Below are 26,274 nucleotides of genomic sequence, written 5' to 3'. Positions count from 1 at the left end.
ACAATTGTTCTTTGCTGAAAAACTGGATCATTTGAATCCATTGTATCCTTTCAGCAGACAGAGGAGGGTGTGCATAGCCTATTGATAGCTTTGAAACAGTGTTAGGATGTAAAGATCTTTAGTTTCCAGACTTATGATCCCTTGTCTAAAAACTGACGGAAGGAAAATAGAAATGCATCTTTTCTTGTTCCGGTGCTCTCTTATTTTATTATTAGCTATAATCGCTACTTATTTTACAAACATAATTCCACTTAATCCTCTTGGAGAGTAGTGGAAATATTCTCTTTTTAAATAAGAAAAGTAAGAATCTAGACTTGTTTGTTTTATGTATAACATATATAGGTACATACATGCATGGATGGATGGAGATGGATGGATGATTGGATGGTTGGTTGGATGGATGGATGATGTGAAACACAAGAAACACTATGAAGAAGAGGAAAGTCTCTAGAAAGAAAAGGTTTGTCAGGACAAGGGTCGTGAAGGAGGATAGATAATGCACAATTTTGTCACATGTAAGATACAGAATCACACATACACACATGGGATCGAAAGCAAAGCAGGAATGTTTGGGGGAAAAGGAAGAGTAGTGAGAGGGAGAGGAGGAATGTGGGAGGGCGGGGGTTGTGAGCTTATGAAGAAAGTATACTGATACACACATGAAAATATCCTAAGAAGTGGACAAAAGTATCAGAATGTGGATTCCTGACTGTGTAGTGTGTTCTTCATACCAAACATGAAGTAGCTATGACCGAGAGGGTGAGTATATTTGAGTATGTGTTTTATGAACCAAGGTGTAGGATGATTTAAAATCTCATGATTCATAAATCAGGAAACAAAAATTACTTAAGCTGAAATCATTTTGTATGTGATATACATTTTAGGTTTTGTTTGCTATATCTACATATGTAGAAATGTAGGTATATATTAAACTAAAATTAAACTGTTTAGTTTGTTGAATGCTATTCTTTGGTACTGATATATTTTGAAAGTTCTATCACAGTAACTTTTTAGTTTTAGAAATATTGATATATGAGACTAGAGCGTAGGTTCAACAGTTAGGAACATTGGTGGCTGTTCCATGGGACTCAGGTTCAAGACCCAGCACCCCATGGTTCCTTCTGTCCATAACTCCAGTTCTGGAAGATCCAGTACCCTTTTGTAGCCTCTGCAGGCACTGCCTGCATGTGGTGCACAAACAAACATACAATATACACACATACATGCATACATACATACATGCAGGCAAAACACCCATACACATATATTAACTTAAAAAAAAAGAAATGCTGATCCAAAGCAACTCTTGAAAAACTCCTGCTATAAACACCCCCAAAACAAAATAAAACAAAACAGCCATAACAAAAAATAAACACCTCCTTGAGTATTTAGAAGAATGTAAGTTCCAAGACCAGACCTCTATCTGAGGTGGTCTCAGGAAAGGCATTAAAGCACACCCAGGCTAGGCCTGTGCATAGATAGATATTGTTAATCAGCATACCTATTGCTGATTCTGAACTGCAGCCAGGGTTGAGCCTTAGTGACTGAGAGGGACAATGGAAAACATTCTCATACACCACATGTGAGTGGTGAAATGAAGGCTCAAAAATAAGGGGGGCACTCAGCAGTTGGAGGTTCCCTTAGTTGGCAGGGGCTCAGCGTGTGGATTTGTTTGTGGATGCCATATGCAAATATCTATTTATAGAAGTGGACATGGCATATGGACATTTTTCATCTGAACTGATGTCCAACTCTTTACCGAGTGTGAAGGGGATACCTGGAGGCAGAATTGTGATTTTTCTAAGGAAACAATTCTGAATGTGTATTCTAGCTGATAAATAGCCAACTGTATATATAGTTCATTCCAAAGTGGATTTGCCCTGAAATCTCTGAAAAGTGAGGCTTGCCTTACATTAATGTATTAAAAAATTAGACTAGTCCCATTCATTTCTGAACAATGTAGCTTCCATTGAGCCTTTCATAGTATGGATCACACTTACATAATGCATAAAGGCTAAGTGCATTTGCCAAGTGCTTTGCTTAAGTACAGAAAAAAATGGAAAATTTACCAATTTTTTTTAGTTTTTAGAAGTATTACCAAGACGTTTTTTGTTGTTGTTATTTTTATTAGCATTTCGCTATGTAGCTACATATCCAGGCTGGCCCCGAACTTGAGCTCCTCCTGCCTCCGTCTCCCAAGCACTGGGATTGTAGCAGAGGTCACCACAAGATGTTGGGCTGAGTTCCCAGCTCTGGTGTCATTTGTACACTGCGTATCACTTCCTCTATCCCAGGAGGATGGGGAAGCATTCAGATCAGTCTATTTTCCTTTTTAGTCAGCAGATTTAGAACGTTTTTAAAAATAAATCCCACCATTGTAAAATAAACTGAAATTTCACACATTTCTTGGATATATGCTTTGGATATATTCTTGGAATTAAGCCTTTATTTTATAAATTTCCTTGCCCCCATTATTTACATACTACTGAAATATTTCTTAAAGTAGAGGTACTCATATGCGGTGTATGAAAGTGCTATTAAGGGTGTTTGTTTTATCACTATAAATACAGTGTGGAATTAGTAGATGCTGATTCCAAACACTTTTATGTCTTAAGGTAAATTAGCCCCATAAATTGATTACTCTGTGGAAACAAACTGTTGTCTTTCAAAACCTGCACAACATCTTTACTTCTCAAGTTTAAGTTAGCTTTTATACTGTCTCTTTTTTCAAAGGCTTCTTTTGTTTGCATTTCTGGAATATCAAAATAAACTCTCTAGGAAGTTATCAGAGGCCGCGTAAGCTTTGTTTTTAGTCTTGATGAGAGAGAAACTGCATTATGGCGCAGCCAGGCAACTGACTGAAGGACACTGCATTACAAAGACTAATACGCTCTTCAGAGCTCTGCTCTGTTTTCCTTTTCCCCCATATATTATTTATAATTAGTTCCTCCTTTATTATTTAGGAGACTTAGTAACTCTTTAAGCCAAAGGTAGCGTGGCTAGCTTAAGTCCCATGCATATTCTTAGAACAAAGTGATTAGAATACCTCCCCAATTATCTAGTTATACAGAGTCACGTGGAACTTCTCCTTTCAACATACAAGGCCAGGGATAGATTTTAAATGCTGATTGTGTAATTAATCATTGTAATATTTTTAATAAATAATCACACAGTTAAATTGATAAAAATCACTTCAGGCCTTTTCTTACTTCAGACAAAAAATTTACGCTTGAGGATTTTTTTTTAAAGGGCTAGCACAGTGTATGAATTCAGAAAGCAGCAGAGAGCTGCTAGGGAAATCATAATCGTAGGTATTTTCTTCAATTTGAAAGCAAAGTTTAATATCCAATTTTATTGAAATAGCCAGTTCTCGGTGACTGCTGTCTGAGATATTGGATTTATATCATTTGCTGCAAAATGAAATGCGGATTCTGTTATATTTTATCTGTCTAACTCCACTCGCTATACACAGGAGACCTTTCATTTTTGTTATTTTCGAGTGTGCTACAATTTCCCTGAAACTGAAAAATAACACACACACAAAAAATACTTCTTCCTTCTTCAGTCTTTCTCGCAATATCTCTCAAGAGAATCATAGTCAAACCTTAACCTCTGTGCTAAAGACGACAAGCAGAGACAGGCAGGTAGAGGACCAGAGATGATAACGTATCTGTGATTCCTGTCCTTTTGGGATATTGTTTCTAGCACAATTTAGTTGTGTCTGGTTCAAAAGCCTGTGCTTTTTCTTCTGAAGGAAGGGTGACTTGGTAATTCACACCAGTTAGAATTTCCTCAGTGAGTTCATCTGTCACATTCTGAGGAGCTGGCCAAGATCATCATCACTACAGAAGTAGGAGAAAGCACAGCTTGCCTTCTTACCACTGAGAGGAGCTGAGCAATAGATTGGTGCCCTCCATGATGGCATTGGAAGGGATTATAGCCATAGAGGTTGAAATTTCTCTACAGCCCCAGAACAATAAAGACCTTCCTCTGTCCGTGACAAAACAAATAATGGGCTTAAACACTGCACCAATTCTTTCTAATAGTTGTGTTTTGTTGTCCCATTCTAATTATACTTTACACTTTCTTAACACAATAATGACTATGTGATTACTTGGCATCTATACTTCTTTGATGAAGAATGTGTTTAAACATTTTACCTGTCTTTATTACGATATATGCTATACAAAGTACTTAGACATGCCTGAAGTGTCTGTTGGTCATATTCACCCCCCTCATTTTTATCCTGTGTTGGCTCTGATGTCATATAGGTTTCCTCTTTTCAAATTGTCTCTTCTTTCTTGAAATTAATTTATTTCTCATTCTTGGAGTGTTATACAAGTATATAATGAAATTCTGTTCCCTTCACCACTGTTAGCCTGTCTAGTCCTCCCCTCCTCTGCTGAAACACTTCTTACAAGCAAGCTGACCTCCTGCTTTCATGTCTTGCTCATGTGTGTGACCCACTGAGTTTAAACATGGCTGCCTACATGAACATGAGACAGTTACTGAAGCATGGACAATGTTATCTGTGACAAGACATTGGGAAAAAGTGCCATGCCTTTGCCAGTAGCCATTAACTGTCAGTAGAGAGGACTGGGGCCCCATGACCCCTTCCCACCTTCACTGTACAATGTTAATGAACCTGTCTTGTGTAGCTTTTATGGAGTTTAAAGAGTGTTCATGAGGACATCAGTCAGATAATTTCCAGAAGACAGTGTTGCACAGTAGTGTTCCCCAAATGGCTCCTCAATAGTTTACTGTCCTCTCTTCTATGGGAGCCTTGGGATGGGGACAGTGATATAATTGGCCTGTTTAAAGTGTCAGTCTCTTATTCTCTGCAGTGTGAGCCATTGTGAATCTCTGTATATCCTCTATAAAACAAAAGCTCCTACCAAGACTAAGAAGTGCACTAACCTTTGGCTGTGAAGATAAGTACTTCAGAGTCAATTTGACACCAAAGCAATAGTAGTGGTAGGTTCCGCCCTACAGTGAACCCTCATGTTCTTGCTATGTACTAATTATGAATTCCTTCTTGTGTGGCAGGCCTCCAATCCAATCAGAAAGCAATCAGTTGCTCCCATAACATTCACCCTACCACCATTCGATGGGCACACCTTTACAGACCTGTCATTATTTTACTTCGGAGTTCACAACTCTGTAAGACTGACTTTTCCCTGCCAACAGCTTGAATACCACCTTCGAGCCTTAAGAAAGCTCACCAGCATGGGAGAAACTTCCAGCTTTATCTCTCCACATTCTGTGACCAAAGCCTGTGCTATCTTCAGCAACAAGGTCTTCCTGTTGAGCTCTCTTTGGGTGACCAAGGACAAGAGCAATGGTGTGCATTGCTTAGGGGCCACTTAGACGTCCATGATCAACCACTTGTAGGAGGTTTCCCATGCTTGACAGTGTGAGTTTTGTTTAATAACCTATGGTTTCTGGCGGAGTGTTAATCCTCCCCCCTTTTCTTCCCTCTCAGGCCCCATGTAGGGAACCTCTGTTGAAGCAATTTTTTGTTAGTTTTAAGTGAGCATATATTTCTACATGACTTTTTCATACATCTTCCATTTAACTCTTCCTCCACCCTTTCCTCTGCCCTGTATTCCCATCCCTCTCTTAATAATCTCCCTTCCAGCTCCATACCACCTGGGTTCTGCTATCTAGTCATTCCTAAGGCCTTTATCCCCTCCTACATATGTACACCCACCTAGTGGGCCCTTTCTAGTTTTCTGGCTTTTATTCCAAGTTGATGTTGTGTATTTATTTATTTTGAGCTTGAAAAGCTGGTATATTGTTCATATACAGATACTAATGGATTACAGGACATAAATATGTTCTTCTAGTTTTTGCTTGTGTCTTATTCTTTATACTATCTTAGAAAGACATTTTACCTTTTCTTAAGTCCAGTATCTAAATTTTCTTCTTCATGACTCAGATTTATAAGGCTTTATCAAAGGCATCTTGCCAAGCTCAACGTCAGAATTGATTTCTTCTAAGATTTTTGTTGTTTTCAGCCTTAACTTTTGTGGGTTTTGCTCCATTCATAATTAATATTTAGTTAAGAGCCACATAAACAGCCTTTAGTAAAGATCCATGTTCATTTCATAAAAATCACCAATTTTCTGCATTAATGTGAGGAAAAACATTCTTGATTGAATTTACTTAATACCTGTACAGAAAAATCAATTGTATGCATTTCTGGGCATCTTTTTCTGGATTTTGTGTTCTATTTTACTGTTTCTCTATATTGATACCAATAATATGCTACTATGATGACAGATAATTAACATCTTCATATTTTTAAATATGTCTTCTTCTCCCCTCCATTCTCCTGCCTGTGCTATGGTTATTTCAGGTAATTTGAATTTATGAATTTTAGAATCAGACCATATATTTCTGTCTAAGAAAACTACTTCATGTTTAAAAACCACCTATGAGTGAGTACATGTGATAATTGTCTTCTGTACTGTGTTACCTCAGTCAAAATGATGTTTTCTAGTTCCATCCATTTGCCCACAAAATTCAAGATGTCATTATTTTTTTATGCTGTGTAATATTCCATTGTGTAAATATACGACATTTTAGACATAAAGCAAAGAAAACCAGCCCACAAATCACAATCTCGGAGAATCTAGACAACAATGAGGACCCTAAGAGAGACATACATAGATCTAATCTACATGGGAAGTAGAAAAAGACAAGTACTCCTGAGTAAATTGGGAGCATGGAAACCTTGGGAAAGGAATGAGGGAAAGGAAGAGGCAGGGAGGGGAGCCGAGAAAAATGTAGAGCTCAATAAAAATCAATTTTAAAAAGACAAAATAATGAAGATAATAAAATGAGAAAAAAGAAAACTACTTCAATTCTATAAGAATGACTATTCTAACAACACTAATTGGAACTAAGGTATGCATGGTATATTCTTTCACTTGTTTGGGTTTTGTTAACATTTTCAAAATAGTATTGCATAGACTTGGACTAGATGACTTTTATGTCTTCTAGTAAGTTTATACAATAATTTTTAATATCCTTTTAATATCTTTGAATTCAAGACACTCTTAGAATATTGTAGTTTTGAAGTTTTTATTGTTTCTATGAACAAAATCAGGATTTTAAGAAGAAAAAGTATACTAAGTAAATGGACAGTTACATATTGTGTATATGAGTAAGACGGAAGTTAATTCTTTGTATCCCTTAGGAACACACACACAAAAAAACTGAGCAACCTAGCAAGGTCATATTGTAGCATTATGTCTTTCTAGAAATTTCTTCCTCACAGTATACATTCAACAAATGTTGAAAAATGAACATACTTCTGGTGGTTTGCCTTATTCAGTCTCGTTTCTCTTATGCAAAGTGATAGCAAGGAGCAAATGGATAACTTTTGCTTAAAGGCCTGAGATACTAGTGGTAAATTGGAGCATCTGTTGTAGAACAATGCAAGACTTGAACCTAACAGCGAAGTCATATAAACCCCGTGAGACTCTATTGGAGAAAACTAGATTCTCCTTTGTAAGTGGGTGTCAACCATGGATAGATTCTTGGCTAGGGGCTGGGAGCTCTTGTCCACTTCCCCCTCTCAATGCTTGGGCTGTCTGGCTTCATCTGTGAAAGTCTTGTGTGTGTTGCCAACATCTCTGTGAGTTTATGTTGCATCATTTCTGTCGTATCTAACAAACACTGTTTCCCTGGCATCTCTGTCGGTTATTTTCATTTCACCTCCCCTTCCACATGGCTCTCTGAGTCCTATGGTGAGGGGTTTTATGAAGACCTCCTACTTAGAAGTGAGTGTTCCAAAGTCTCTCGCTCTCCATATGTTGTCCAGTTATAGTCCTCTGTGTTAGTTTCCATTCACTGAAAGAGAAAATTTCTCTGATGATAGTTGAGCAAGGCACAGAACTCATCTTTTGATAAAAGCAATTATAGTAGATGTGAAATGATTGCTTATTGTGGTTTGCAGGTTTTGAGCTACTAGTGATATTTACTTGAAATGGAATATTATTCGGCCTGAAGAGAAGGAAATCTTATCATCCTCAGCAACAGGGGTGGCTCTAGAAAATATTTTGCTAAGTGAAATATGCCAAGCAAGAATCTGGCAACCCATTTTCATCCTGATGATTGTAGATGATAATAATAATAATATACTTGAAATGTTTCTTACATGATAAACCCTAAATTATCTCACCACAGGGACACAGAATAAATGTTAAGTTTATATGAAAATATTGTATCTTAGAAAAGAGATGTAATTTTTCTTCGACATCTCTACCTCTGTGACGTTGGGTGGGAAGAGCCTCCTGCTTGATGCTTTGAGTGTTAGTTAAGAGCTGTGTCCTTTGATTTACAGCTAGTTCGAATTACTATGTAAATTTCATGAATCAGGAACAAAGTCTTTAAAAATGTCTTCAAATCAGTTTTCCACAGTAGCTACAAGGATGTGGTGGTCTTCCCTTTTTCCCTGGGCCTTGTTCCCTTTCTCCCCTCTATCTTATTTCATGCCACACTGCATTCCTACGGTTTTCTTGACTGTGAAGTCCTCTCTCTTCCCTCCTCATTGCTTACATGATTTCTGACTTTTTTACCCCTTTAAAATGATGAACTGGGAAGGTTTTCATTAGTCTCATTTTAGCATATTTAAGCTGTGATTCTTACAGCCCCTGCATGGAGTTTGACTGAACAATAAACATCCTCTGACCCCTTCCAGAGTAACAGATAGTTTTTAATACAAATACTGACAGTGACATATGATGTATAAAGGAGTGAGTCAAACCCAGAACACTTTGGTACATTATATGCCCCACATTCTTGAGTTTAAGGATACTTGTGGTGGTATCCATGTTTGACACTACCTGTTCCTACATGTAGCATCATGTTACTGATACACAGGAATCAACTTGGCTCTAAGAATTCTCATCCTACTTGATATCCAAATGGTAAGAACAAAGCAAAGCACATTCATACAATGTTTGTGAGATAATTAAAGTGATAATGTGTTGGGCTGAGGAGGAGAAGTGAAGTTGGAAGAGTTTATTGTTATCTTGAAATAACCTTTCTTAGCTCTTCATTTAACTTCAGTGTCAAGTTATTTACATAACAGGGTGATGCCTGGCATTTTAGGGTAATGTGAAAATTAATTTAAATTTCATAAAGCTCTCTGTGGCACTCTGAAAGGGTCTTGTAAATGACAGACATTGTTATAACCAGGCTAGGCTTTAAAAAAAAAACTTAATAGAGCTGCTCATGTGGTGTCCATGATGGAAACTGTATCAGTAAGTAAATGAAAAGGTCATGGCCATTCATAATTTATGACTGAGGGGCATAGATCAAGAATAATCAGGATGCTTTCCTGTCTAGAATGCTTTTAAGACACAGATGAGTCTATGATGGGATATAATATTTCTTCCAAAAAGAAATATGAAATCAATAGTTTTGGGGGAATAAAAATGATGCATGAAAAAGAAAAAGGCCAAAAACCTTAATTGAACCATGGAAAACATGGCAGCTGGCAAGCTTGATTATGTCCTTCAGAATCTTTAAAAGGCTTTAAATAGAAGAAATAGTCCTTGATCATTTGGGTTATGGAACTTGAAATTTGTTTGAAGTAAACGTGATGGCCCTTGTTCTTTCCACTTCTATTGTTTCATGTTTACATTTATTACAGCAGAAGTTTAAATTTTGCTTTAATTACAAGTATAGCTAAAATACGAGATAAAACATTATATCTGAAACATTTATGACAGATACAGTTCTATAAAAATGTGACAGATGGGTCTAGAGAGATAGCCAGCAATTAAGAGCACTCGCGGCTATTGCAAAGGACCTAGGTTCGGCTCTCAGCAACCACGTGTTGGTTTGCAACTGCCTGTAACTCCAGTTCCAAGGAGTCCGATGCCCTTCCCTGGCCTCTGCATGCCCCTATGCACATGTGGTCCCATAAGCTCACCTGTAGTAGGAGCTGTGCCTGCGTTCCTGCCACCCAGCTCCCAGCCGCATGGCTATTTTATGCCCCGAAATAACAATACACAAATTGTGTTCTTTTAAGCACTGCTTGACCCATTAGTCCTAGCCTCTTAATGGCTAATTCTCACATCTTGCTTAACCCATATTTAGTAATCTGTGTAGCACCAGTCTTACTGGGAAAGATTCAGCATGTCTGACCTGGCGGCTTGATTCATCACGTCTGCCCTGGAGAGGAGAGGCATGGCATCTGCCTCACTTCCTCTTCCTCCCAGCATTCTGTTCGGTTTTCTCCACCCGCCTATGTTCTGACCTATCAGGCCAAGCAGTTTCTTTATTAATTTACCAATGACCTTCCCACATCACTCACTCGGGCCCACGTACATGCACATATTCTGTATTTAAATCTTTCTTGAAGTAAAATAATATGTCAAGTAAACATGTGTAACTGATCAGATAAAGCAGGTGGTAGAAATTTACATAAAAATATCTTTGAATTGGTGAGTGTTTCTTTTCCCAGTGAAATCTCACCTTTCATTATCTATGTTAGTTTCCTATTTTGCTGTAACAAATTATCAAAAACATAGTCTTTCTATAACATGCATTCTTTACCTAGTAAGCTTGAAGGTTGAGTTGGTTAGTTTTATCAACTTGATACAAACCAGTCCTCTGGGAAGTGGAAATGTCTAGGGAAATTTCCTCCACCGGATTGGCCTGTGGGCAAGACTGCTGGTCATTTTCTTGACTAATAATTGATGTGGGAGGGGCCAACACTTTGGCCACTGAGCCAGTGGAGAGGTCACCACTAAGCAGGTTGTGCTGGCTTGAAAGCAAGCCCAGGGAGCCATGGAGAGAAGCACCTGTCCTCTGTGGCCCCACATCTGCTCCTACTTGAACTAAATGATATTTGTGATGAGGATGAGTAAACCATGTAAATTCTTTTTCCCCCAGGTTGTTTTTGGTCATGGTGTTTATCACAGCAGCAAACAGGCAAGTTATAGCAAAGGTCATGAGTCCAAAATGCCCTTCTGTGGGCTGGAATCAGGGCATCTGGCTTGCATTCTTTTGATGAGAAATGTTAACCCTCTACTTCTCCAGTTTCTGGAAGCTGTCAGCATCTTCCTGCTCATGGCCTTCTCCCATTTCCAAAGCCATCAGTGGATGGCCAAGCCTCTACCATGTCCCATCTCTCACACCGACTCTTTCCCCTTTCACATGTCAAACTCTCTGTGAGATGCTGTGGAAATGCTTGGTTGGTATGGTGCTTTTTCTGCAAACATGAGGACCTGAGTTGGCCTTTCTTATTAACTAACTCTTATATCTTACAGTACCCCATAATTCTTGTTTGTATTAGCCACATGGCTTGGTACCTTTTATGAGTGAGACATTCTCATCTATTGTCTTCTGTGTCTGGGTGACAACTGCAGGCTGAGCTTTTCCTCTTCCCAGAATTCTCCTGTTCTCCTGACCCGCCTCTACTTCCTGTCTGGTTGTCCCACCAATACTTCCTGCCTGGCTACTGGCCAATCAGCAATTTATTAAAACAATGCAAGTGACAAATCTTTACAAGACCATTGTCCCACAGCACCTTCTACCCTCACCTATGTTACAAATGGCAACACTTTTTTTCTTTTTAAGTATATTTAGTATTTGACTTGGGAAGTCCACTAATACGCATATTTATCATTTGTTTTTAAAATAGTAGTGTGAAGAGATTGATAATTAGCCTCAACATATCAGAATATCACACTGCAACCTTAAATATAATTTCAGTTAAAATGAAAAAACAGAATGTCTTAAGGATGTTGTCTTAACCATCCTGTATACTACAGACCAGTTGCTGCATTTACCACACCGTAGATCCTGTGCTGCCCTCCCGTTAAATACCTGTTCCTACTGCAGAACATTATTTAGTACACGGATATAAGAAAAAAAAAGAAGGGATAGGCTTTCACACCTCATTTTACTTTTCTTGCTCAGTTCTCCATATCCTATTGTGGAAATAACAAAGCTCTTCCTTTCTATTATTTGACAAGTTCTAATGGCAAGAAAGAGTATATCATTAGAACAATACTACTTTCCTTTTTAACTTATTTTCCAGATTTCCTGTACTGGGCACTGTACCAGAAACCTTGTGCCTGCTCTGCCATTGAACCACACCTCCAGTCCCAGTACTGTTTAAAAGTACTCTTTTGTTCTTTTCAAAACAGATTTTTCTTGTAAAAAGATAATAAATGAACTACATCGGTGGAGGGGACTATGTAATTCCCTTTTAAGCAAAGTACACATTGGTAAGGGTTTGGGAGTTTGATCAGTTCATTATTCTAACCTCCAGGATTCTTTCTAGCCTTTAAAATGAAAGAAATTAGATTTAGCCCTTGAACAATAAGATTGACAGAGACTTTGGGCTAATCTTTCAGAATACAAATGAGCATTGTGTTAGCCAGAGAGAGCAAGTGATTTTGGTTGTTGCTGTTGTTTGCTTGTTTGGGTTTTTTGGTTTAATTTATGTATTTGTTTCAACTGAGCAGGTCAGAGAACAATGATATTAAATCAAATGAGAAATCATTTAGACTAAGCAACCTCAAGTTCATTAAAGACTTAAAAATGTTACCTATGCAGGATACTAATTTTTTTCAGAAAAACCATCAGCTTCATCTACTCCACATTGTAAAGAGCCCTGATAGAACAAAGATATGCTCAGAAGTAGTATCTGCTAAATGTTATTTATGAACTGAAGGAAATTCAGGTAGTTCTTCCACTGTGTGTGTGTATGTGTTTGTGTGTGTGTATGTGTGTGTGTCTCCAGGTCCTAAACTCGTAGCAAGGTACTTGAAAGGTTTACAAGCAACTGTGGCTATGAATCGTTCCTGCAGTATAAAGTGCCTGCTGCTGAACGTAAAATGTTGCAGATATGGACCCCACTTATCTGGAGGGAAGATCCATGAGACTTTTGCTCTGATTCTCCATTTTTCAAACAAAGCTGTTACAGGGGAAAAATATCAAGCAAAAGCTAAACAAGACCTCTGTTATATCTGTTGATGTCATGTTTAGTTACTTCTATATCTGCATGAAACATGCATTTGTAACACCCATCTATCTGTGGTTGCATATGAGATGACTTGAGTGCACCTGATTCCTCTCTAGGCTACAGGGAGCTGGGAAATGGGGCATTTTTCTTGACTCGTGAGTGTGAGAATCTGATTTCCTCATCCCCTTGCTTAAAAACATCGTTGGTTTGCCTCTTACGTACAGATTGTGGATAGACTAGAAACCTTAGCAGAACACTAGTCTTCCTTCTGGGTCTATCAGTAGAGACCAGCTTCCTCTTGTCTAGTCAACATTGCTAACTGGCTATGATCCGCCTTTGTAACAGCATCTTTTAGTGAAAGTAATCATGTCCAACTTACCTGATCTTGCTGACTTAAGACTTAAATGAAGGATTTATCTATACCTCAGATATAATCTTTCCCCACAGCCATGGCTGACAGCACCTGATCTTTCTCAGACTGAGCTTTCAAGTGACTGTGGCCACTCTGCTTCTTGAGCAAGCCGCATGCTTCTTGGGCCTACCACACTTGGCATCTTAATGTCCATTTGACACTAATTACTAATTACTATTTCTGGTAATATTCTCCCCCATAGAATATGGTATATCACGATCTTGATTTCTTTTTTTATTTTTATGTGTATATTTTCTTGCATGGATTTATGTTCAGTACATTATTGTTTGACACCCAGAAATTACAGAATAGGGTGAGGAATTCACTGGAACTGAGGTTACAACTGGTTATAAGTCTCCATGTGGGTGCTTGGAACCAAACTCATATCCTCTATAAGAGTAATAAGTGATCTTAAGCACTGAACCAACACTCCAGCCCCAGACTGTTGATTTTCTTTTAAGTGCTTGGCTTCAGACTTCAATTATTAAGTCCTACTTTTCTTTTTTATTATTATTTATTTATTAAAGATTTCTTTCTCTTTCCCACCACTGCCTCCCATATCCCTCCGCCTCCCCCAATCAACTCCCCCTCCCTCATCAGCCCTAAGAGCAGACCTGGTTCCCTGCCCTGTGGGGAATCCAAGGACCTCCCACTTCCTTCCAGGTCTAGTAAGGTGAACATCCAAACAGCCTAGGCTCCCACAAAGCCAGTGTGTGCAGTAGGATCAAAACCCAGTGCCATTGTTCTTGAGTTCTCCGTAGTCCTCATTGTCCGCTATGTTCAGCGAGTCCAGTTTTATCCCATGCGTTTTCAGACCCAGTCCAGCTGGCCTTGGTGAGTTCCCGAAAGAACATCATCCCCATTGTCTCAGTGTGTGGGTGCACCCCTCGCGGTCCTGAGTTCCTTGCTTGTGCTCTCTCTCCTTCTGCTCCTGATTTGGACCTTGGGGTTTCAGTCCAGTACTCCAATGTGGGTCTCTGTCTCCTTTCATCACCTGATGAAGGTTAATATCCAGGAGGATGACTATATGTTTTTCTTTGGGTTCACCTTCTTATTTAGTTTCTCTAGGATGACGAATTATAGGCTCAATGTCCTTTATTTATGGCTAGAAACCAAATATGAGTGAGTACATCCCATGTTCCTCTTTTTGGGTCTGGCTTACCTCACTCAGGGTAGAAGATTTATGATAAGTCCTACTTTTCATAAATCTTAAAAAATAATGATGCTTGGATTATAGTTCACCTGATACAGTGTTTTGTAACATGTAGAAGATCTCCGGTGTGACTTAAAGAGGGCATGCCTGTGAATAAAGCACTGGAGAGTGGAGGAGGGAAGAGAAGAATTTCAGTGTTGTAATTATTAGTTTGCGGCCAGTCTGGGATTCAGGAGACTCTGTCTCATAAATAGTCATGTTCCATATGGGGCTTCTCCTTGACCTTTGAGAATATAAGGTGATTTAGCATGGCTTAAGAAGCAATGAGTATCTACACACTGGTTGAAATTATCTTGACGACAATCTATGGAGGCTAACAAGGTAACAGGCAACAAGGGAACATCTGAACAATCATCTTTAATGTTGACTGAGGTTTCTGTCCTGCCCAGTCCTGCAGTCTTCAGTCCCAAAGAATCACACAGAGGTCTACATCAATTATAAACTGATTGGCCCAGTATCTCAGGCTCTTCTTATTAACTAATTCTTATATTAGCCCATAATTCTTGTCTATGTTGGCCATGTGGCTTGGTACATTTTTCAGTGAGGCAGTCACATCTTGCTTCCTCTGCAGCTGGATCACGACTGAAGACTGAGCTTCCCTCTTTCCAGAATTCTCCTGTTCTCATTGCCCCACCTCTACTTCCTGCCTGGCTGCCCTGTCTATACTTCCTGCCAGGCTACTGGCCAATCAGCATTTTATTAAAAATAATACAAGTGACAGGATAAATGAACATTGTCCCACAGCACTTTAGGAAGAACATAGACCCTGTGTCCTTGGTGAGAATGTCAGCATCAGAATTGTGAGCCTATGACAAGTCCTTACTGCTAAGATGTTGAATTCCAAGGTGTGTGTGTGTTCTAGTCACAAAGTTTAATTCTTGAGATAGACAGATGCACATGGCTTGACTCAGTTTTTCAACAAGGTATCTGAATTAAAGAGAAAGGTTCTGAAATACCGTGTTAGTAGATTCTAAGAGAAACATCCTTATGAGCCCTATATTACTGCAATGCATGTTTATGACATTTGGTTTATGTCTTATGTATTAAATTTGACAGTTTTTAAGCTTAAAAGTCTTGTATCCTTAATTATATTTTTAGCAAAATTGCAAGGCACTTTGCCTTTTTTGTGTGTGAAGAAGATATGTTGCCTTCAAAGTAAGACATCATAACATTTTTGTGTCGTGTTAAGTGACAAGACATTTAACGTGTTAGTAGCAAAAAGAAATACCCTGGAAGCAGGAAAATATATATAAAGAGAAGTTAAAAGAAATACATAGTAAATGTAAATGTAGTTACTTTTTTATAAAGAGCTACATGATGTAGGTGGGTCTTCTATCAATCTGGTGTTTCATTGGTTAATTAATAAAGAAAACTGCTTGTTCTGATAGGTAAGAAAATTAGGTAGGTGGAGTAGACAGAACAGAATGCTGGGAAGAAGGGAAGTAAGGTCAGACACCATGCCTCTCCTCTCCAGGGCAGACGCAATGAAGCCAGCAGCCGGGTCAGACATGCTAAATCTTTCCCAGTAAGCCACCATCTCATGGTGCTACACAGATTATTAGAAATGGGTTAAGCAAGATGTGAGAATTAGCCAAGAAGAGTCTAGAACTGATGGGCCAGGCAGTGTTTAAAAGAATACAGTTTCTGTGTAATTATTTTGGGGCATAAGTTAGCCAGGCGACAGGAACGCTGCCCGCAGCTCCTTCTACAGCTATAATTTAGTTTAGGTATGTATTTACAATTTTTATGTCAGAAAATTTGGTTATTATGATGACCTATATTAGGCGTGCCTCCTTGTGTATAAATGAAACACTATTGAATTTGATATAGCTTATCATAAACAGCAGTTCTTTAAGTACCTATTTACAGTGAAAGTTTTGTGAAGCAAACCATTATCTTAATATTCGAGATAAGACAACTGGGCAACTGTAACAAGCCAGTGAAACATTTCAGTATTCACACACCTCTGACATGGTCATTCAAAGCTCTAGTTTCTCCCATTTTAGTCTCTCTCACTCCGTATAGCCATCGGTGTTTCTCTGCATTTGGTGAGCAGAGTAAAGACAGTCTATCTCTACCTTACTCATCAGTGTGACATGTTGCACTCTTCGCCCGTGTCATTAGCTAGAACTTTTACACTCAGATGCAAAAGAAACCCAGAAACATGGCTCTCAGCTGACTCAACGCTCTTTAGCAGTAGTTCTTTGCTAGTGAGAGCATGAATTCCAATGGAGTTATGAGATCAGCAGCAACAGCAGCAGCAGCAACTGCAGCAGCAACTGCAGCCACAATGACGGCTTAACCATTTCCCTCAAGAACTTTAGGAAACCAGGAAAGAAGACTTCACCCAATTAAGCTGTCTCTTTGTGGGCAATCTCCCCCTGACATCACTGAGGAGGAAATGAGGAAACGTTTTGAGAAGTATGGGATAGCAATTGAAGTTTTCATTGATTAGGAAAAAGGCTTTGGAGTTATTCCCTTGGAAACATGAACCCTAGTAGAAATTACTGAAGTGGAGTTGGATAATGTGCTTTGCCTGTCACAGTGCATCCCTTACATTCCACAGCCGTCCTCAGTATGTGGCCTACAAACAATTATAAGGAGCCTTTTCTGTGTTTGTCCGGGTAGAGAGGGCTGTGGCCATCGTGGATGACCGAGGAAGGCCCTCAGGGAAAGGCATTGTTGAGTTCTCAGAGAAGGCAACCACTGGGAAAGTTCTGGACAGATGCGGTAAAAGGCTCCTTCTTCCTAACCGCATTTCCTCAGCCTGTGACTGTGGAGCCTATGGACCAGTTAGATGACTAGGAGGGACTTCCGGAGAAGCTGGTTATAAAAAATAAGCAATTTCACAAGGAGCAGAACAGCCACCCAGATTTGCACAGGCTGGGTCCTTTGAGTATGAGTATGTCACGCGCTGGAAGGCACTAATTGAGATGGAGAAGCAACAGCCGATCAAGTGGACTGCAACATCAAGGAGGCTCGTGAGAAATGAGATGCAGTTGGAGGCAGCACACCATGAACATCGGGTTATGCTAATGAGGCAGGAGTTGATGAAGTGTCAAAAAAGCTTAGAAGAAAAACAAAAGCAGCTAGCGCTCAGGCAGGAAGAGGAGCACAGGCGCCCTGAGGAAGAAATGCAGCGGCACCAGAAGAAATGATGGGCGACAGTAAGAAGGATTCAGAGAAACTTCCCTGATGTGAGAGAACAAGGGATACCAACGGGCCAAGTAACTGTGGGGTGTGCTATGGGCATAAACAGTAGGGGCGTCGTGCCCCCTGCTGCTGTGGTAACTGGTACCCCAGTTCCTCCAGGACATGCCACTCTGATGCCACAAGAGAGAGAGAGAGAGAGAGAGAGAGAGAGAGAGAGAGAGAGAGAGAGAGAGAGAGGAAGATAAGAAAAGAAAGTATTTCCATGCCTGATCATGTTTATGAGTCCTTAGTTCATGTCTGGATAGCAGGTTCATATGCTCTTCCTGATGTCTTAGGGTACAGATGACTTTCATAGCGTGCTGTTCCTTGTGTCTGCTTTGTCGTTCAGACTGTAGTCCTTCTATTGTATCATGCCTCCATAAGGGTGGATATGGTTGTGTTTCAAAGGAGTCAAGATTGTGTGAAGGGGAAAGGATGGGAAAAGGGTGGTTTCACTGATAAGGCAGGTAGCGTCAGAAGCGCAGACTTCTCGTTCCTAAGCTGGCTTGGCAAAGTGAGGTGCTCTCAGATAGTCACCTATGAATTTAATATTTTGATTAAAATATGATTTTGTTTCAGTTATAATGTCACCTTGATCATTCTGACAATAGACACTTGCCAGAAGATAGTCGTTGGTATTGATCTAAAACTGGAAACATGTTATGAGCATATTCTTTGCCACCTGTAATTGAGTTGCTTTCCTTTAATGCCATTTTACAGGGAAGATACTAAAATACAAGGTGTATTTGTACGGCTTCAAAAATTGGTTTTGCTTTATGGTGTTTGCTTCTGCAATTTCATGTTTTTCCCCCTGAACTTCTATGCCCTGAGTTGTTTGGAATCGTGTTGAAATTATAAGTGTCCATTAAGTATTTTCCAAGTGGCATCTCAAATGCCACATATTGAGCCATTAACTCAGTATGAAGAGAAAGAAAACTCATTGTGTGATAATAGGGAAAATATATACTTGTGAAAAACAAATGAATCAGTATGGAAAATCCATCCGCTGTGAGGGGTGAGTCCAGTGGTCTATCAGACACACATAGGAAAACGTTTGCAGAAGGTTTTAGTTCCAATTCTGTATCATGCACTCAGAGCTGTTCTCTTTTGTTGCTTACAGGTGATACTCTACCCAACTTCTAATAGCTCCAAGTCAGCAGAACTACACCGAATGATAGTTCCCAAGAATAGTCAGGACTCTGACTTAAAGATCAAATTGGCAGTGCGCATGGATAAACCACCACACATGAAGCACAGTGGGTGAGTGTTTGAATGCTCTTCTCTGCCTGCGAATCATTGGACTTGCTTTCATTGTATCATGTGTGGCTAGGGAAGAAACCATTGATTCAGATATTTGTGTTCAATTTTCTCAACAAATTGACATAAGTAAGTTGTTTATATAGCAAATCTAGTCATATCTCCATAAATAAATAGGTATTCTGATAATGTCTTAGCACCAAAGACTGTTGCTTATAGATTGTATGGATATCACTTTGTTATGATTGATCTAAAACTGATCAATCACCACAGATGATCACTCAGACACAGTTTATAGCCATTTGAAAGCCTTTATTCCAGCTATTTGGGACTGCACTCTAGTGCTCAGGACCCGAGTGTAGCCATGAGGATGCTTTTATGTGGTGTGGCTCCCCTGCAGGCTTTACAGCAGACAGGGGGAAATGATCCACGAAGAGACAAGAATGAAACTCGGTTTAGCCTATTTTACTTAAAGCAGCACTGGACCAAGACTTCTAGACTTTAGTCATATTGAAGCACAGCACAATTTGGGGATAAAGTATTCAGATAACAATTAACTCAGTCCCAAGTGCACAACAGTTTAAGACATGTTTTCACTGAGATTCTTCACCAAGTGTATCTGGCTTCTTTCACAAGAATGGGTACTGTTGACTCAGAGATAGTGCCCAAGGTTTAGGGTCTAGGGATCTTGACTGAGATAACAATGCCTCTGGTTGTGGTGTCAGGATTGGCCTGGCCCTAAAATAGCATAGAAGTAACCTGGATTGTTATCAAACACAGTAACCTCATTCATAAGAGTGGGTTTTAGGGAAGAGGGTCTTGGAGAAGTAAAAACCATAAATTCTGGGAGATGCGGGCAGAGTCTGTCTCATCAGACAGCAAAGGACCACCAAGTTGTAAAACTACATCATTCCTAACTTTCCAAAAAGAACAACTGTACACCTCATTTCATTGAAGAGAGGTAAGCTGTGTGTTTATCTTCCCTGGCTTCTCCAATGCTTATCTGTTGTCCTCCACTCTTTTCCAGGGAAAAACCACATCCTGGTCTCTCACTCTGCTGCGGCAGGGGGAGGGCGGCCCAAGCAGGCACTGTAGCAGAAGCTAAAATCAATTAACTGAAGCATCTTGGCCTCGGGTCCCAGAATAGAGTTGGATAATTTGGGGTTCTCCATCAAGGAGGTCAAATTCTGGTTACACCTGAAATGGCCTTAACAAGAATAAAAGATGAAGCAACCCCTGAATTATCTTGCCCTGGCACAACATATGAGTTATACATACTTTTTAGGAAATAGTCTTCACATTCCAGGTACAGTGGTGTTTAGGGTAATGGTGAACTCATGCCTGGTGCAGGGTAACAGTGGAAGGGTAATAGTGGACTCACACCTGGTGCTCAGGGCTCTAGAAATGGTTAAACTGTCATAGAATATATGAAAGCTAAACAGTAGGTCAGATATGACCCAAAAGGCCATGCGCATTTTGGTAGGAGGGATGTGAGTGTTCACCCTCTATATGAGTGAAAACTAAGTCAGTCCCAATGGAGACTGTTGATGGAAACCCAGGAGGCAAGAGCTTTTCATCTGGGGATTGCCAGGATCTAACACAGCTGTCGTCATTGCTAATGTTCTTTTTCTCCAGTAACTGGAGAGGAACCAGTTCAGAACTAAGTCGGAACTCATTCAGCTATTGTTGGGTTTTGTTGTTGTTATTGTTGGTGGTGGTGGTGGTGGTGTTTTTCAAGACGGAATCTCACTAAGTAGTAGCTCTGGCTGTCCTAGAACTCACTACATACACCAGGCTGGCCTTAAACCCACAGAAATCTACCTGTGTCTGCCTGCCAAGGGCTGGGATTAAGGGCATGTGCCACTATGCACGGTTCTCTCTTACAGAAAATGAATTTTCAAAGGTTTATAGTTTTTTCCCCTTAACATGTTAAGACAAATTTTGGGCTTCAAATACTATTTGTTTAGAAAGACTGTGACCATTTTTTGTTATTTTTTATGTTTCAACTGAAGTTTGACCTCCCTCCTCTCCTCTCAGTCCCTCCCCACAGTTCCCCTCTGTCCCACCCCATCTACTCATCCTCCATTTTTTTCTAGAAAAGGGCAGGCCTCCCGTGGATATCAACCATATGTGAGCTTCTCTGAGCCCAGGTTAGTTAATTCTGTGGGTTTTCTTAGGGTGCCCATGACCCCTCTGGCTCCTATAAACCATCCTCCACCCTCTTTTGCAGGATTCCCTTGCAGGATTCCTCAAGTTCCACCTAATAATTGGCTGTGGTTGCCTGCATTTGTTTTCTTCCGTTGCTGGATAAGGGCTTTCCGATAACAACTGGGCTGGGCACCAATCTATGAGTACACAGAATATCATTAGGAATCTTTTCATTCTATCCCCCCTATTCATTCTCTCTCTCTCTCTCTCTCTCTCTCTCTCTCTCTCTCTCTCTCTCTCTCTCTCTCTCCCTCTCCCTCTCCCTCTCCCTCTCCCTCTCCCTCTCCTTCTCCCCCTCCCTCCCTCCCTCCCTTCCTCCCTCACTCCCTCCAGTCAAGTTTGGTTCTATTCTAGTTCTCTGGGCTATTCTGTCTCTGGGTCCTGCCCCCCCCCCCAGGCAGTATCAGCAGTCAACTTTCTCTCAGTGGCATGGGTCTCAAGCTGACCAGTCATTGATTGGCCACTCCCACAATTTCTGTGCCAGCTTTACCCCCCGGCATGTCTTGTAGACAGAACAAATTATAGGTGGAAGATTTTGTGGCTGGATTGGTGTCGCAGTTCCTCCACTGGAAAACTTCCTGGTTACAGGAGTTACAGGAGATGACCAGTTCAGGATCTGTATCCACCACTGCTAGGAGTCTTAGCTAGGGTCACTCTCATATTTCTGAGAGTTTTTCTTAAACTAGGTTTCTAGCTTGTCTCCAAGATGCCTCCCTCCAATTCCAGTTGTCTTTCAAAATACTCTGTCCCTCCATCCCTCCCCAACCTGATCTGTTTTGCTCCCAAGCGTGACCATTTTTATTACTGTGAGGATAAAGAATTGCTGAAGTGGTTCACTTAAGCTTAGCAACAAACTTAGCACTGTAAAAAGTGCATTCCTGTAAGTGGGTCTGGGACTTTTATGCCTAATCTCCAAAAGCAAGGTAGGACTTGTTGGTTACGTCAAGGAAAACAAATTTGGGTGTTGGGTAGGGATTTATCCACTTATGTATGTTTCTTAGAGAACTGGAATTCAGGAGGTGTAGTGGCATTTTAATTGTATTTTAATAAATACAGACTTCCTGAAGATCTGAGAGTAAAACAGTCCCACTGGTCAGCCTTACAGACCAGATAATGGCAACACACACCTTTAATCCCAGTAGCAACAATGACACACACCTTTAATCCCAGCAATCACCCTAGTTGCCATAAAAATTGAATGGTGCATGCCTTTAATCCCAGCCCTAGAGAACAATGTATGATGTGGGGAAGACAGTTCTTAGTCTCATTCTGAGATTTCAGGAGGCAGGATCATCATTTCAAACTGAGGTCGAAGTGAGAGTCAGTGGCTGGCTATTATGCTTTTTGGATCTTCAGATTGAACCCCAATTTTGATCCTGAACTTTTATTAATCATGCTTCAAGGAGGCTACAGTGTATATCTTTAATGTGTTAATGTAAAGGAAAATCTAGCTATGATTCAACTCAATACAGATAAAGATCCTGGAACTGACTACTTAGAGGTATTTTTTGTTTTGTTTTGTTTTGTTTTGTTCACCTACCTGTTCCTTGTCAGTTTGTGCCACAGATGTAGTTTGGAACTCCTTCTCTTCCATCCAGAAGATACAACCACAAGCCTCTCTGAAAGTCGAGTGAGGGACTTTGGCTTGTATATAAACAATTGTAGAAACAAGTGATAAATGCATTAAGGTAGGAATGGGAACCTGTTGGAAATAACACCCAATCTTATCTGGGGCTGGTTAAAGTCACACACTACTTCTGACATTTGAAGTCAAGGAAACACTCAGCCAGTGGCCAGTGGGAAGGAAGGGTATCTCTATCATATGGCAAGCGTTTACAAAGGGCAGGAGTTCTGAGTGGGCTTTAGCTAGTGATGACAAGTTGACCGGTTTGCCTGAAGAGCTTAGAGGCCGCTGGTTATGTAAAGTGCTTAGACACGAGCAGAGCTTCTAATTAGACATAAAGGTATACTTCATGTTCCAGGAACTAGGACATTTCTCTGTTGTCTGCTCTGTGCCTCTTTTCTCTTTATGGATGCAATAATAAGAAATAAGAGTGGCCAAGAGCAAATTGAATAGTCCTGGAGCCCCCAGACAGTGCCAGGAACAAAGATTGAACATGAAGTAAGACAAGAGCAGTTTTTACAGCCCAAGCTCCTGTGGGAAGAAATCCGCACTCTGACCTATCAACTTCTAGTCAAGAATTAGTCAGAGCAGGTGGATCAGCCTAACCACCTTACAAGGAAGCTGTGGATTAGGGCTGTCTTTCCTTTGTATCAAATGAGAATTTGCTTTTTATTACATTTATTTGACCAAATCAAGATTTTCATAATGGTTCTGTACTTTACTTTTCCCCCAAATTGGATGAGAAAATAAATAGGATAATATCATAGTCCAGCAGATTAATTCATAAAGCCCAAGGAATCGCCCAAAGAACCAAGAATGTTCCATGTCCTGGTCATGTAAATCAGTGCCTCTCACTGTGAGGAGGTACTAGGAGTCATTTCTGGGCACTTGGATAACTCTAGTTCATAGCAATCAAAACTGCTGAATTCTAGAAATGAAAATATTTATGCCGTTCATCTACCACACTCAAGAGTTATGTAGCTAAAGCATTAGCAATATTATATTCCATAATAGTGAGTCGTTAAAAAATGGTTAATATGAATATATTGGAAGTAACAGTTAGCAGCCTTTAAGGTTTCAGCACTGTTGTGAAACTGATTGATCCCTGTGAGCAGGGACAGGTGGAGACATTTTACCAGGCATCCATTACAGCAGCTCTTCAGTGACTGTTTGGTAAAAGATTTAAATATCTCAAATGTCTGCTGTCCACCTAGCTTTATACAATAAAACCTGATTTCACCCAAAGCTTAACTATAGTGATTATCTTCTGAGGTACTTCCTAAATAGACTTTAGCCCACTCAACTACATTTGAAAAAGAAATTGGGAAACCTTTGCCTTCCAGCTTTTATCGTACACAACAGCAATAATGCATAAGGAGGAGTGGGGTTCACAGCATTTCTTTGGAACTGGATTATGTTCTGTCAATAATTTATTCAAAAATGAATAATTAACAGATGAGTAATGAATAATACAACTAAAAGATAAGCCAACCTTAAAAGAGACATTAATTCATCTTCAAAATATGGCACAGTTGTTGGTGGTAGTTCAGTGAATTAAACAATAAGTGGAGAGTTTTAGGCATTCGCCTTCAGAGCAAGTCAGATTTGACATTGATTCTCTAATGTGTTGATCCTATGAACCTAGTCTCTTTTTCAGTCATATAGGAAACAAGTAATCCTTTTTGTGAGAACTCCTAGCATGCATTCTGTTTTACTTATCCTCTTGAGATGCCCCCATGGATTGACCCTAATTAGAGTGGGTTTGTGCTCCTTTCCATAAGTGCCCATGACTGGGTAGGTACCTGTGGAGGCTGGAAGTCAGGTCAGAGTATTTTCTCTGCTTTCAACCTTATATTTTTTAAGATATGGTCTTTCACTGGACCTAGAACTCTCTGTTTCAGCTAGACTATCTGGCCATATTGAGCTCTGGCGGTCTAGCTGTCTACACCCGACCCTGGCACCGGGGTTACAAGTACACTATCACATGCAGTTTGCTCGCTGAGCCATCTCTCAAGCCCCCACCTTAGATTTTTGTCAGCAGTGTTCACTCCATATCGTAAGTGGATTCCCAAGTATATTGTACATTTTTTAGTCTTGCTTGAATCTCCCTACTACTATGTCCAGTCAAGGGCATATATGAATATAAATACTGGTTATGAATATGAGATTTCAATACTCCATGGAGTTTTATGGAAAAAGTTAAAAATAGTAAGTGGTGTTTGGTTTTCAAATTTTGTATTTTAAAACTATGTAGGATTTTTATATGGAAAATAAAATATATCTTATCCAAAGCTCCTGCTACGGATCGCTAATCACTCTGTAACTATCCTTTTTTGTTATTGTTGTTGTTGTTTTTTAGAGCAGGTGTAACTATGTGAAAGTGAAAAAAAATGTTTTGATTTGGAGAAAATAAGCCTAATCATGATGCCATTCTTTTAAAACCACTCTGGATGTTACCATAGAAATTATTAGAAAAAAAAAACACTGGATTCATCGATTCTTTTGGACTATTTTCTTCACTGTAGAAAGGGTAAATCATCAGCGAAATTTTCTTTTTCTTTTTTCTTTTTTACCCCCCACTCTATGGCATTCACTCCGGCCTCTTCGCTTCTGTGCGTAGCTGGAGAATGTAAGTGTTCTGGAACAAATAGATGATACTTTAGCATAGCCTAGTGGCTAAGCAGCGGCATTAACCAGAAACTCAAAATTGCTAACCTTGTTTATGTACAGTGCTTTCCTAGTTCGCAGGATCTTTTTTCCTTCAGGAAAAGACAGGTTCAAGATAAGATGAGACTAATGAACTACATGACCGACTATTACAGAAGCTGAAGCTATGACCCCAAAAGGAGACAGAAGGACAGTAAAGTGCCTGTCACATCTACGTAAAATCATTTTTAACAATGATCTGTCAGATGTTGGAAGTCTGTATAAAGCTGATTGCTTCTCTAATAAAAATGAATAGAAGTCTCTTGTTCCTATAACTGTAGAAGATTTTAATCCCCAGATAACGAGCCAGATAAAAATCTCAGCCATATGTTTTGGAGTTTCTCGTTGTGTAGAGTCTTAATTTATTTCATATGTATTTGTTGAATGCATAGACAATTTGTAATATTTTGAAGTCACAAATAACATTGCCCACTTTAGTTTACACCATAAATCTATACCTGACGCGAGGCTTATTTCTAGCCAGAGGAGGCCCTAGCTCAGCTTCTGACAGAAAAACAGGGTAAAAGCCTTCCCTCCTCTGACCTCGTGTCTACCCGGACTCCAGTCTGTTCAGCATCCCATGCTTGTCCAGAGGAAGAGCAGTTAGGCCCTCAGACCAGGACATCACAGCGTGCAACTCAAAGTGAGCATTTAACATTTGCTCCAAGTGA

General features: G+C 39.8%; 1 protein-coding gene and 1 pseudogene across 7 annotated transcripts in view; both read left to right on the top strand.

The window, feature by feature from the left end:
* The window catches only part of Cadps2 (calcium dependent secretion activator 2), a 505,709-nt gene that overhangs the window by 270,781 nt on the left and 208,654 nt on the right, over positions 1-26,274 (top strand). For all 7 annotated transcript variants that reach the window (XR_012908510.1, XR_012908509.1, XR_012908508.1 and 4 more), the window contains exon 8: positions 18,929-19,068. Coding sequence is in view for 4 of the 7 variants with exons in the window: in XM_075953365.1 (XP_075809480.1) it covers positions 18,929-19,068 (140 nt within the window). In the remaining 3 variants the exon portion in view is untranslated. The remainder of the gene's footprint in view (positions 1-18,928; positions 19,069-26,274) is intronic.
* Positions 16,912-18,496, top strand: LOC142838476 (non-POU domain-containing octamer-binding protein pseudogene; annotated as a pseudogene).

The sequence above is a fragment of the Microtus pennsylvanicus genome, chromosome 19 (assembly GCF_037038515.1).
Source record: "Microtus pennsylvanicus isolate mMicPen1 chromosome 19, mMicPen1.hap1, whole genome shotgun sequence".
Lineage (NCBI taxonomy): Eukaryota > Metazoa > Chordata > Mammalia > Rodentia > Cricetidae > Microtus > Microtus pennsylvanicus.
This window is presented reverse-complemented; position numbering and strand designations above follow the sequence as displayed.